This window comes from Gastrolobium bilobum, unplaced genomic scaffold (genome assembly GCF_033153095.1).
Source record: "Gastrolobium bilobum isolate Gb01-03AN ecotype WA unplaced genomic scaffold, APGP_CSIRO_Gbil_v1 utg99021, whole genome shotgun sequence".
In the NCBI taxonomy this organism is placed as follows: domain Eukaryota; kingdom Viridiplantae; phylum Streptophyta; class Magnoliopsida; order Fabales; family Fabaceae; genus Gastrolobium; species Gastrolobium bilobum.
Window position 1 is genome coordinate 106,349 of NW_026899450.1, and position 14,511 is coordinate 120,859.

At 38.7% G+C, this 14,511-nt stretch overlaps 1 protein-coding gene across 2 annotated transcripts; it reads right to left on the minus strand.

Annotated features, from left to right (window-relative positions):
• Positions 1-299: 299 nt before the first annotated feature.
• On the minus strand, positions 300-2,488 carry LOC133290494 (protein FAF-like, chloroplastic). 2 transcript variants are annotated; one of them, XM_061488581.1, is made up of 2 exons: positions 2,349-2,488; positions 300-2,109 (listed from the first exon to the last, which is right to left on the minus strand). In XM_061488581.1, exon 2 carries the CDS (start codon positions 2,102-2,104, stop codon positions 503-505), a length of 1,602 nt encoding a protein of 533 aa, XP_061344565.1. In that variant the 5' UTR covers positions 2,105-2,109; positions 2,349-2,488; the 3' UTR covers positions 300-502. The 2 variants fall into 2 exon arrangements, with proteins under 2 accessions (XP_061344565.1, XP_061344564.1); XM_061488580.1 differs by having other exon boundaries at positions 300-2,116; positions 2,349-2,463.
• Between the last annotated feature and the right edge of the window lie 12,023 nt (positions 2,489-14,511).

A 14,511-nucleotide genomic window follows, 5' to 3' on the forward strand; every position in this document is an offset into this window, starting at 1 on the left:
ATGAGCTAAGATTACGTTGTGTTTGTATTAGCCAATAGCAAAGACATATATTGGGATAATTGGTAGGAATTCAAAGTTATCCCGCCCAATGTATTCGGAGAAGTATATAGTTATAATATTAATTTTTTTTTATATTCTTAATAATTATATATTTCAGAGAGTACATAATTATAATATTAAAAGATTTTTTTTTTATATTAAAATTATATATTATCCGAAGTATATAATTTATATAAAAATTTTAAATTCTTGAAACATGAAAAAAAGGAAATCATATATATTATCATATGACACTGTTCAAAGCCATTTTTCTTTGATATTACAAATAAAGTATTCTCTCCTCTCAATATCCCTTTCTCCCGGTTCCTTTTCTTTTATTACACTACAGCTAAGAGAGGAACTGGGTAGATATGTAAAAGGATGGAGTAATAAATAGTGTTTAAGCAATGGATTTTGGATTAGGAATGGGGCCGCACGTGTACGATTAGGTTGTTTCCGTGACTCAAGAGGTGGCAATGCAATGGGGTTCCCAGAACATAAACGACCTTCTAGAATCCTTGCAACTCTTCAAATTGTGAAGCAAGTAGTCACCATTCTTCCCTCTCAGAACAAGCACTTGTTGTCTCTCATTTGAGTTTTGGTTCATGTTCCCAGAGACAGTGATCTTGCTGCTATTGTTCTGCAGGGTTGAGTTGTTGATGTTCTTTTGATGATGGGGAAGAGGGTTAGCAGCTTTTGTTGTTGGCTTGGTCCTCCAATAGTATTCATAAGCATTTAAATTGAAAGAAGCTGATGGAATCAACCGAGCCACCCTTGGCCTTGGAGGCAGTGATTGTGCCATTTGAGTTTGTTCCACCACATTAACATCCTCAAAATTGTTCATTTCATTGAACTTCTCTGACAATTTTGGGTTCCTATTCACTAACCCAATTGGCTTATTCATCGCCAATGTTAACCTATGCGCACTACTAATCCCACTTGGCAATAACTTTGATTTCTCTATCACAGTCTCCACATCCCTAACATCGCCCTCCTCTTCCTCTCTTTCTTCTTCTTCATCATCATCATCATCATCAACATCTTCTTCTTCTTCATCATCCTTATCACCTTCTTGATCATCATCTTCCTCCAATAACTCTTCCATACGATCATTCTCTTCCTTCTTAGCATCTTCCCTGGGCTCTTGGAAAGTGAGGACAAGGCGACCATCTTGGCGCTGAACGAAGAAGTTGTTCATTGAAGGAAGGGACACAGCTTCAAGGACCAACCTTCCATTGTCACGGTGGGGCCTCATGTGGAGTGAAGGACCAACTTGACGAGAAGAGAGTGAAGGGAGTGGTGGAGGGAAAGAGTGTGGTGGTGACTTCTTGGTAGCTGCAACATAATTGTTCCTAGGCATTTCAAATTCCTCATCTTCTTCTTCATAAGCTAGTTCTGTCACTTTCTCTTGTTGTTGTTGTTGATCTTTCTCTTCTTTGTCTTCCTCTGCATCCCCTATCTCAGATGATGGGTAAGAGGGGATTAACCCATCAGATCCAGTTTCGGATCCAAGACTCTCTGTACAGATTTCGAGACTCTTCTCACTCAAACAACTTTTTGACCTTTTCACAAGAGGGTGAACATAAGGAGTTGCTGGAAGTGATTTGGAGATTTCATCATTGGCCTTTAGTGACATGATTGAGCTCCACATATCAAATGGTCCTGCTTTTTCTTGCTCCTCCTTTTTGTTTCGTTGGATTGAACTCCAAATCTCAAGTCTTTCTTTCTCTGCTTCAGCTTCAGCTTCAGCTTCTTTCAGCTCCTTGGTTTCATCATAGTCATCTTCTTCTGAGGAAGAAGAGAATGAGTGATCAACAATGGTTTTGGAGTGCAAGAGTTCTTCAGATGAAGCAATCTTTTTCATGGGAGAGGACCCCTTTTGAGGAAGCCATTTGTTGGATAACATCTCTGCGGATAGAGTTCTTCGAAGAGAAGAGGCAGAATCTGTGTTTGTATCACAGTCAAACCCCAAAATGGTGACTATGCCTTGCTTCTGCATCGGCATAGTCTCTTCTTCTATCTTTAGAGATGAAGATGAGTCTTGGGTTTGTATCTTCATGGCCATAGAAACTGACATCTCCAATATTAAAAAGGAGAGGGAAAAACACTTAATTAGCAAGAGCACTCCCAAGAAGCAAGAGCAATATTTTAAAATATCTAGCTAGTGAAGAGTGCAAAAATCAAAAGAATTTCAAGTTACAAAGCAGGGTCAGGATACATGCATGTGAGGTTTTGGGAAAACAAACAAAAAAAGCTAGCTGTAAGATAAGTACAAAGTATGAAAAAATGAAATGAATTGAATCAATTACCTGAAATAACGTAACAGCCTCCAACTGAGGTCTACTCAGAGACCACTGGGAGTGCAAGTTGCAAAGTAAAGAGGGAGTGTATGTTAATGAGGATGAACTGTGTGTGTAGATAACAAAAAATATGACTATATGGAGGAATGACTTGGGTTTATGGCAATGAAGGGAGAGGAAAATGAAGGTATTTGTAGGGGGCCAAAAGCTATGAGAACCCTGTTCAATGGACCCAAGTACGCACCAAGAAAAGACCCTCTATAGCTAGTTGTGAGAACATAGAATATAGTCACTCAAAAGTTTAACATGCAAGGATATATACTTGGGTCCACTCATTTACGTTAGACTACAACCACTTTTGTTAACCACCTGAACATGGAGAGCATCCTGTGTAAGACATCGCATCCAACACCCTAATACTATAATTACGTAATTTGGAGCATATATAGTTATAATATTAAAATTAATTTTTTTTTTTCTCTTTTCAGGTATATGTCAGCCAATATGTAATTATCTCACTGGTGATATAAAAAATTAATTCAACACCTACAAAAAAAAAAAAAAAAAATCAATTCAACCCAACAACTTAAGTTATTGAATGAAAGCTTTTTTAATAGTTTATATTAAATTTTAGAGTAAATACCTTTTTGGATCCCTAACAAAAAACTCGGTCTCCACTTTAGTTCTTTACAAAAAAAATTAGTTGATTGGTCCCTATGAAATTCAAAGTGGACCCATTTTAGTCCTTTTGAGGGACTAATATGGATCTTTTTTGAATTTGTGAGGGACCACGATTCCAACTAAATGGATCCACTTTGAATTTGTTAGGGACTTCGAGACTAATTTATTTTTGTAAGGGATTAAAATAGAGACCGTATTTTTTGTTAGGGACCAAGAAGGGTATTTACTCTAAATTTTAACACGCGCGCTCACACAATAACCTAGTTCTGATCCAAGGATCTGTAGGTTATGTATGGGCCCACCACGGTTAATATTAAGCTTTTGAATTGAATTAATTCTTTACATAATGTCAGAGCCTTGGAGTCTCGGATTCTATATTCGCCGTCCTTCGTTTTCTTTGTTAAATTTCTTAGCACAGATAGACTGTGCTTGATATATCATGTACCTTTCAAGCTCAATGGACTCTATTATAAGAAAAGACGTTAAAATCATATATATATATATATATATATATATATATATATATATATAAAACTATTAATATAATTTTATCTATCAATTTATAATTTTGGATTGAATTAATTACTATTAGTACTAGAGTACTTTAGAAATTTTCCTAAACATATGAAGCAAACAATGAATGCCATGATGGATATAAGGATTGACTAGTCTGGCTTACGTACGACATTTTTATTTTTTATTTAATTTTTTTTTTTTTGTATTTCCACAGCTTTATCCAAAAAGGTGGCCGACATAAAGAATGAATGCTCTTACCAACTTTTTTTATTGTTTTTTCTTAATGTGGTAAAAACATATCCTACATTTAGCTATCAGAGCCTTGTACGTACATACAATTAAAAAGAAAAAGAAAACGAACAAAAATTAGTGGCTCAAACAAAACATTATCTATATGTGCTGCGTGGATTTTCCATCGAATAACTAAGAGGCACGGAATTTTCAATATATCTGTGAGACTTAATACTACTAAGGTCGATGCAAAATATAAGTAATTCGAAACTAATAATACTACAGATTTCGTAACAATCTTTTATTTATTTATTTATTTAATTTCTGCCAAACTCATGGAAAGACGTACGTGGACAAATATAGTGCGCAATACCAACATAAAATCATAAAATTATTTAACAATACTGCTTCGCCCACAAAATTATCAATGCGAAGAAACATTTATTTTACGAATTTATGAGCTTGATCAGAAGACACAGTGTGGACCATATGATGGTTAATGCTTTCAATTAATTATCTCATAAAGCTCCATAATATATGGCTCTCAATTCCAAGCTTCAACATAATACACGTAGCAGCGTTGTCATAAACTTTTTGCTCGATAGAGAAATGAAGAAAAATTATTATGATTGATTGTTTGCCCATGCATTTACTAAGAATTTCTTTTCATGTGTTAACACCGAAGCTCTTTCAATTCCGCCTTTTCTCTGGTAGGGTAGTGAAAATTGCTTTAACAACGAAGCTCTTTCTATTCCCTTTTCTCTGGTGGGGCAATGAAGAAAGCAACACAGGTAAATTGTCTCTCATGTTATTTGGGTTTAATGTCTTTCTACATTGTCTCCTACAACACAGGTAATTTTATTGAAAATAGCCTCTCATGTTACGTAGATATAGATATTCAATATTGTCCCCTATCTTAGTCTGGAGAGCGTGGGATGGTCGCACTATTGTGCGACAATAATATTATAACTATGTATTTTGAGAATATATAATTATGATACTAATTTTTTAAACACATGCCAGCCAATGTATCATTATCACATTGGTGGGATGCACCTACGACGGGTGTATTATAAAAATTCCCCTTAGTCTGCGTGTGTAGGCGTGTAAACAAGTGGGAATGAGGGACAGAACCGTGTGCTTTCCCTTTACAAAATTTCCATAACCATTGGTTTCCTTTTATGTATGACAAAGGCAAAGCAGCGGCCTATATGTTGCTAAAGTTTTCATGCTCTTCATTACGTGGCTCTTTCCTATTGTTTCACATATTTCAATGGTCTTGCCACTCACAAGTGCCATCTTAGGTACATAAATTAGTAATACTATGCTGAAAATCATTTAATTTTGAACCAGAGGTGGAGGACAAAATAAAATATATAAAAATAAAAAAGGGTGTCTTGTTATAAAAAGATGTTTTCATATTCAATTTGCCACTCACTTCCACTTTTATCTTGCAGCGGCCGCTGTTCAAATTGGGTTTTTACAAGTACTTGGTATTTAGACACAGATGATTCATAAACAATTGAAGCTCCCTATGTTTTCTCAAGCACACACAGACTACAATTAATTAAGTTTGGTTATACATTATTTATGTGTCGGACAACGAAGCTTTTTCATCTGAAAATACGTGTGTGTAATTAATTGTGTGCGCATCTTGAACCCAAAACTATAGGGAAAATCATTTTTTGAGTTGCTTGAGCTTCACTATACATGTATTTGAGAATGTTACGTTTATTTGTAATTATAAGCACCGAGTATAGCAGGAACAAAAAAAAATTGTGTTATTTTATTTTATGGAAGCTGTAAATTGGTACAAATAAAAAATAAATAATGGGGTTGAGTGCATGCTGAGAAAAAGTTCTTTTACAAAGTCTAATATACTGTAATTTCTAAATTCCTAAGGACAAAATTCTTATTCTCATTCTTTTAATTTTTGTGGGTAGTATCAACGATCCCAAATATAATACTTCAAAACATAACCCAAATAAGCAATCTCTGTCTTTAAAGATCAAATATTTTTCAGCTGCTTTTATAATGTGAAAGGAACTAATAAATTATCAGGATATATACTGTTATCTAATATACGAAAAAAAAAAACTGTAAAGAACGAATACAAATAGAAAACATAAAAGGAATGTTTACTATGATAATTTATGTGCCTCGTGCATGCTGGTTGATGTATACAATGCCAGGGGCCACTAACTTTTCCTCTAATTCGCTACATGAATACTTAATCCAAATTTATAGGTCAAACACAATGCTATTTCCAAACTTTATAGGTTAAAATAATTGGTAAAAAGTTTCAAGTAGTCAATTAAGCTTTATTTCCAGCTTAGGTCCACTACTAATGCACGCTAATCTAATACTATATCCCTACGAAATTTAAGAAACATATATAGCCCGTACGAAGGTTGACGGAATCCGTAAAATAATAATCAAATTATTACCACTGTTGTTAATTATTAAATTATATGCGGCTACTGGCTAATTAATTAAATGTCACAAACTTCATATTTTTTTTGGGGTGACAAACTGTCATATGCTTGTGAATATAATACTGCGTACTAGCTAGTTAGCAAAATGGTAGCTTGCCGTCCATTTCATTTCCATGATAAATATATAATAGTAGTACTCTGCTACTCTGCTTATTATATTTATTAATGGGAAAAGAACTTAAAAAAGCAAAATTCGGATTCCCGATATGTAAACGTTAATGAACTGCACTGGTTAGTCAACTCCGAATCGATTCATTGCATATTAATACATTTTAATGGAATTCTATCATATATTAAATTCCTAAGCTTCCAATTCTATTATTAATTACTTTTGTATTTAGATCAGCAAAAAAAAAAATTACTTTTGTATTTAGCATTTTAATTCGCAGCATTCAACATTTGTTTTTAAAAAGTGTATAAGTACACATCTCTTAGTTTCGTTCGATTTCAATATTTTGATCGATTTATAATTCATTCAATTATCGATGACTCAGTTGACTTGTTTGTTACAACCTATTTTTCTTTTTTTAATATTAGATAGGATATGTTGCATGCATGCAACATATGACAGATTTACCTTTTTATTTAAGTCGCTAATATTATAGAATGAACACAATAGTGCAAAAGTGATAAATCCCACTTTTTTTTTTTTGAAATATTTCAATTGCTTCGTAACTAATTCGATTCGGGGCGGGTCCAGGATTAAGACTTTAAACTCCTCCCAAATGTGGTATTGGAGAGATTTGAACACATGCTCTCCGTCCCACCTGCTTAACTCTCATGCACCAACTGAGCTACCATCATTTGATAATAAATCCCACTTTTAGAAAAGCCCGGTGAGGAGCTGATTCCAAAGCAAATTTTATACGTGATCGTAATAACCAATTGCTTTAAAGGTCATATTTTTTGTTGAAAGAAAAATCATAAAAACGATTTCTATGTTAATTATGTATCATTATATATATATATATATATATATATATATATATATATATAAATTAAGGCAATTAACAAAAATGAGATTGTAATGTGCGGTCATGTGTAAAGAAGAAAAACAAAAAGAAGATATTGGCCTCACATAGTGTATAAGATAGTTTTATCTCTTACAAAATGATAGATATTAAACCCTTGTTTTTGTGTTAAATATAGGAATTAATTTTCTCTTGTCGGATAAAATTTTATCTCCTACACATATATAAAAATAGTTGAAACTCACATAAAGAGAGAAAAATATGGGCCCCACGCACTTTTATCTTCTACAACATCAGAAATATTAATCTCATAAATATAATATAAAATCACTAATGTAATTTTAACAAATAGCATAAGATTTTAGGTTGGATTAGTTGTTTTATATGGTATCGAGGCTCTGTGATTAATGACTCTCATTCTATTAATAAAAGGTTCAATATTATGAAGTTTCTTAGTACAAGTAAATGAGTCTAATTAAGCACTATCCACCATTCAAGTTAGAGGTGGCAATATGGGTTGAGCCCGACAGGTCAACCCGCCAAAACGGGGCAGATTGGGTTGAGGTTTTCAACCCACCAACCCACTTCAACCCGCCCCGCCTAGAAGTGGGTCAAAACAGATTCAACCCGTCGCAGGGTGGGTTGACCCGCAGGGTTATAATTTTTTTTATTTTTTTTACAATTAAGTAATATTTCATTTGTCATTAAATTTTTGTGATATCCAATTTTTTTTTATCTTAGTACTTCCTAGAAAAGATAAAGAATAAAAATTTTATTTATGACAAATGTTATCTATATATGGGGACAAATGAGTTCTTAAAGAATGTTTGACAAATATTAGTATACATTTAAGATTGAGACTGAAAAAAATTAAGAAAAGTGTAAAATAAGATAAAATAATATTAGAAAAATTCATAAAATATTTTTTTTTTATATTTTAGAGTAAATACCCCTTTTCCTCCATGGCAATTATCACGAGGCACATTTTAGTCCCGAACAATAAAAAAGGCTCATTTTAGTCCCTAATATTTGAAAAAAAGAGCCACGTTTGTCCTTCCGTTAGTTGGCATCTGACGGCCCAACTAACGGAGCACACATGGACCGTTACTTTGCTGAGTCACCGTTAAGTATGCCAGCGTGGAAGCAATACGACGTCGTTTTATGTCTTCTTGGAGTTTTGGACAGCTGTCCTGTAAGAACCCGCACTGTTAACTAAGGAAATTAATCAGTTAATTATGAATTTAATGAGATAATTCCATAATTGACCCTAATATTTATTATGAGGCTCTAATAATTATAGTAATTGAGTAATAATGTTGAAAGTCACTTTTCTGACGAAAAGTGCAGATACCGGTTTTGCTAGTCACCTTTGGCTTGGCATTTGTGGTGCCAATGAGTCACCTTTTGGTGCAAGAACAAACCTTTGGTGGAGCATCTTCGTTTTGGGACCAAGTCAGAACCTTGGGAGTTGGTTGTGAGCTCCAAGAGCCTTCCATTTCTGAGTTTGAAGCTTTGGTGAGTTTCCTAACCTTGATCATGAGTTTAAATGATTTAAAGGTGGTGTCTTTGCATGTAAATGGGTTAAGCAAGTAACTAACATGTGTATGAACTTGTATAGACCTAAAAATGGAGTCTTGAACGCATTTAATTGGTAAAAGTTAGACTTTTGTTGGATATCTTCGCGAAATGCAGAAACTGCATTCTGTCGCGAAATATCCAGATATTTGGTCGATAAATATCCGGATATTGATATCCGGATATTGCCTATGAGATATCCGGATATTGATATCCGGATATGCCCCCGACATATATCCGGATATTCTGGGATTTCAAAGAACAGTAGTTGTACTGTTCATATAGCAGGCTATTGGGGGTTTGTGGACCCTAGATTGATGAAGTTGAACTTCTGTAATAATTGGACTAAGTCAGAATCAAGTGATTAAGGGCTTATGGCTTTGTGGGAAGCCTCAAGACGTAAAACGTAAAAGGAAAACATAGTCTTTATGTTTATGCTATTGAGCTATGAATGTTGATATGATTGCTCGTCCTAAATCGGATTGTGATCTGCTGTGTTTGGACATTGAGCTTGTGTGGACTTGACTTGGATTGATTGCTTAAGAGGTAAGCTTTCGTGTCCTCGGTTTAGCCATGTTGTGGTTCCACCATGTCCCATGGGGGTATGGCTATATGCATGTTGTGTTACATGCTTTGAATACTTGAAATGTTGTTGAGTTTTATGTGTAATGGCTTTTAATATGCATGTGTTGTTTCATCTTGACGGTAAGCCTGAGTATGTGGCGTCATACAAGACAGTGATCTGGGGTGGATATAAGCGGCGTCTTGCACTATGTGTGGGTATTTGGCGTATATAAATCCTACACTTCTCTGGCCAGTAGAATAGAATTGACACACATGACATGATTATCTGCTGCATTGCACTATTTTAGAGCTAATGATGATAAACTGCTTTTGAACTTATATTGCACATGTAAGTGAGCTTGGGGTGGAAGATCCTTGAGGACCCCTTGCCTTACTGAGATTTCTTATTTAGAGATCTCACCCCACGTTTGGAGAATGCTTATTTCAGGTTCAGGTAGTATAGGGACTGATGTCTTTGGCGGCAGGAGGCCAGAGCTTAGTTGATGTTCAGTGTTATTCATATTATGCTGGCATGACTGGATTGGATGCTGTTTATGTTTTCTACGTTTATCTTTATGTTGCTATTGAGTTAAGACTTATGTGGGCTTTGTTGCCTTATTTGGGGTGAGCATGGGAGTTGTCCATGCCACCATGTTGTTAGTACTTTTGAGTTGAGTTGTATAAACTGTTAGATGATCCAGTCTACGTTTTGTAGTTCCGTGACTAGAGACTCATACTTATATTATTTAATTAATGAGGTATTTCAGTTAGCTGTTTATTGCAATGTACATACAGGCGATGTTTTGAAAATGGTTAAGTAATCAAGTTGGTAATGATTAATGACATCATAATTGAAAAGAAAAAGATATTCCGCATTTTTAATTAAGCGCAGCTTAATACGATAGTTATAACATTACCGGATATATATGAGGTGTTACATTTATGGTATCAGAGCAATGGTTCGAGGAAAAAGCCTGTATGTATTGCAATAGCTAGGATGTTTGGATGCGTCTGTCTTGTGTGTTTACTCCGTCGAATTTTATTATGATAATGCACATGTGATCACATTGCGTGGGCCTGATCAACTCATAATTTGTGTAACTCGTACAGAGTCATGGTAAGGTCCGGGAGAACACGAGAGACTTCTGAGGATCAACCTGATCCTATCCTGACTGCATTGGCTGAGATGCAGGTGGCTAGGTTAGCCGATCAGGAGGCCACTAGATTGGCGAACGCGGCAACGATGGACGTTGTTCGCGAGGCGAACCAGATAGCTGCAGAAGAAGTTCGTGAAGCGAACCGGAGGACCACTGAGGATGTCCTCGAGGCGAACCGGATGGCGAACATGATGATGATTAGAGTCATGTTGGAGGAGATGAGGGCTGGTCCTGCTGTAGGTCAGTTTCCACCGCCACCACCTCCACCTAGTGTTCAGGATGAGAGCCTGAGTCACATTGGTAGTGCTACTCATGTCGTTGAGACGATGGAGACCCTTGTGGAGCCTGCTGAGGATTGTGACGTGATTGATCGCCGGTTGAATGCTTTCAAGAAGCATAAGCCACCTGTGTTTGATGGGTCTTTGGATCCTATTGCTGCAGCGAGATGGCTACAGGCGCTGGACAAGATATTCCGGGTCATGCAGTGTACAGACCCACAAAAGCTGATGTTCTCGACTTACATGCTGGAGGGCGATGCCCATGAATGGTGGACGAACACCTCTCGTGCTTATGAGATGCAGGGTCATGTCATGACGTGGCCATTCTTCGAGGAATGCTTTTTGGGCAAGTACTTTCCCTACGATACGCAGGAGAGGAAGCATGGGGAATTTGATAGATTAGTTCAGGGCTCGATGTCTGTTGACGAGTACCTGGCCAAGTTTAATGAGCTTGTGAAGTTTGCGCACTTCCGAATGGTTCCTCCTACTCCGATGTTTCTGGCTGCTAAGTTCCGCAGAGGACTTAGTGAGGTGATTGCCGAGCATGTTGCTGGAGCTGCTTCGAGGGATTTTGGTACACTGCTTCAGCAGTGTAAGGACATTGAGGATGTCTGCATAGCGAGCAAGGCCAAGAAGGCCAAGGTCGACAAGACCAAGGGGACTGTTAGTTCCACTCCTGCTCCTACTTCTTGGAAGGACAGGAAGTATGTTGGGAAGGGCAAAGGTAAACAGTTGGCGACTAGGCAGGCACCTGGTCAATTCAAGAGGGCTGATTCATAGTAGGGGAGCTTTGCTATGCCTCCTTTCACTCTGAGATGTGCGTGGTGCGAAAAGAAGCATGCTGGTCGTTGTGCTTCGGGTCAGTTGATCTGCTTCCGGTGTGGCAAGGAGGTCCACTTCTCTAAAGACTGTCCATCGTCAACGACGAGAGCTGCAGCTGTTCAGGCAGTTCCTTTGCGGATGGTTCTGATGGCTTCTACTTCGGCACCTACGATGCCACTTTATGTTGGGCGTGTGTACACCTTGGATAGGAAGCAGTCGGACCGCGCTCCGAACCTTGCTAGAGGTATGTGTCTATTGGTAGTATTACTGTTGATGCATTGTTTGATTCCGGAGCTACGCATTCGTTTGTTGCTACCCCGATTGCTTTGGGGATTGAGTTGCCCATGTATGTGCTTTCTCCACCGTTGCAGGTGACTACCGCCACCAGAGAAATTTGTGATTCTACCACTGTACATCGCGATGTAGCGTTTCAGTGGGACGGTCGTGAGTTCTCGGAGGATCTGATAGGATTGCCGATGGCCAACTTGGAGATTATTCTGGGCATGAATTGGTTGTCTAGAAACTGTGCACTGATTGATTGTTGTGCTAAGCGCGTGGTGATGTCTCCGTGTGATTCCACAGCTAGTCCCTCGCCATATATTTCATTGCTGCAGGCTAGGAAGGCCTTGAGAGCAGGGGCATTCGGGTATGTCATGTTGGGAGGTTTGGTGAGTGGGACACATGAGGATATCACTAGCATTCCTGTGGTGGGGGAGTTCCTCGAGGTGTTTCCTGAGGAGATTTCTGAGTTTCCGCCACAGCGGGAGATAGAGTTCTTCATTGATTTGTTGCCTGGTGTGGGGCCGATTTCTTTAGCTCTATATCGGATGTCGCCACCGGAGTTGGCTGAACTGAAGAAGCATATTGAAGATCTTTCAGCGAAAGATTTCATTCGACCGAGTCTGTCTCCTTGGGGAGCACCGGTCATCTTTGTGAAGAAGAAAGACAGGACAATGCGATTGTGCACCGACTACAGGCAGTTGAACAAGGTGACGATCAAGAACAAGTATCCCCTTCCTCGGATTGATGATCTGTTGGATCAGCTCAGGGGTGCTTGTGTGTATTCAAAGATTGATCTCCGGTCCGGATACCATCAGATTCGGGTGAAGCCGGAGAATGTCCCTAAGACCGCGTTTCGTTCGAGATACGGTCACTTTGAGTATTTGGTGATCCCGTTTGGACTCACCAGTGCGCCGGCAGTGTTCATGGATTACATGGACAGGATTTTCCAGCCGTATCTGGATCAGTTGTTGATCGTCTTTATTGATGACATTCTGATTTACTCCAAGACTGAGGAGGAGAATGCGGAGCATTTGAGGATTGTTCTGCAAGTGCTGAAGGAGAAAAAGCTTTATACTAAGCCTTCTAAGTGTGAGTTTTGGCTCAAATCAGTCAAGTTTCTGGGGCATGTGATTTCAGCGGATGGAGTTGCAGTGGATCTCAACAAGATTAAAGCCGTGCTGGATTGGGAGAGGCCCAAGACAGTTACGGAGGTGAGGAGCTTCTTAGGTTTGGCAGGTTACTATCGGAGGTTCATCAAGGGTTTCTCCACGATGGTTCTCCCTTTGACTCGCCTTACCCAAAAGGAGACTCCATTTGTGTGGACTCACGAGTGTGAGGCGTTCTTTCTGGAGTTGAAGGAGAAATTGACTACTTCACCTGTGTTGGTTCTTCCTGATCCTGAGGAGCAGTTTGAGCTTTATTGTGATGCTTCTGGAAAGGGGCTGGGCTGTGTGTTGATGCAGTCTAGTAGAGCTGTTGCTTTTGCTTCGAGGCAGTTGAAGCCTCATGAGGAGAACTACCCGACTCATGATTTAGAGTTGGCTGCGATTGTGTTTGCTTTCAAGATTTGGAGGCATTACCTGTTCGGTATGCAGTTTGCGGTGTTCAGTGACCACAAGAGCTTGAAGTATCTGTTTGATCAGAAGGAGCTGAACATGAGGCAGAGGAGATGGATGGAATTTCTGAAGGACTACGACTTTGAGTTGAAGTACCATCCTGGCAAGGCCAATGTGGTAGCTGATGCTTTGAGTCAGAAATCCATGAGTCTATCCAGTTTGACGATGGGTGACTTCGACCTCATAGAGAAGTTTCGAGATCTGAAGGTGACAACCTAGTTTGGGGGTGCACTTCTCGAGATGGAGACTGTGAGAGTCAGGAATGAGCTTATGGAGAAGATCCACGAGGCGCAAGTGCAGAGAGAGTTTCTCGACTACGTGAAGAATCAGGACGGTGTGTCTTGGAATGAGGATGGACTTCTGTTGTTTCAGAAGCGTGTTGTGATTCCTCGAGGTCCTTTGACCGAAGAGGTTATGGCGGAGACCCATAAGGGATAGTTTACTATTCACCCTGGTGCCACAAAGATGTACCAAGACCTGAAGAGGAATTTCTGGTGGCCAGGAATGAAGAAGGACATAGCTGTGTATGTGTTCAAGTGTTTGATATGTCAGAAGGTGAAGATTGAACATCGTAAGCCGTCTGGTAAACTTCAACCTCGTGAGATTCCAGAATGGAAATGGGAGAGCATTTCCATGGACTTCGTGTGGGTTTGCCGAAGACTCAGGTTGGCTGTGACTCGATATGGGTCATTGTGGACAAACTGACGAAGTTTGCCCATTTTCTTCCAGTGAAGGTGAGCTTCACTACTTAGCAGTTGGCCAAACTGTATGTTCGCGAGAACGTGAGGCTTCACGGGGTGCCCGAGAGTATCATCAGTGATATGGACCCGAAGTTCACATCTCGGTTCTGGGAGGCGCTGTAGGGAGCTTTTGGTACTCAGTTGAGATTGAGTACAACCTATCACCCTCAGACTGATGGACAGACTGAGCAGACTATCCAGACTTTGGAGGACATGTTGCGGGCTTGCACGTTGGAGCAGGTCT

What these genes read in the sequence shown, in the direction of transcription:
- LOC133290494 (XM_061488580.1), bottom strand. Translation starts at nt 2,116, where the DNA reads ATGTCAGTTTCTATGGCCATGAAGATACAAACCCAAGACTCATCTTCA.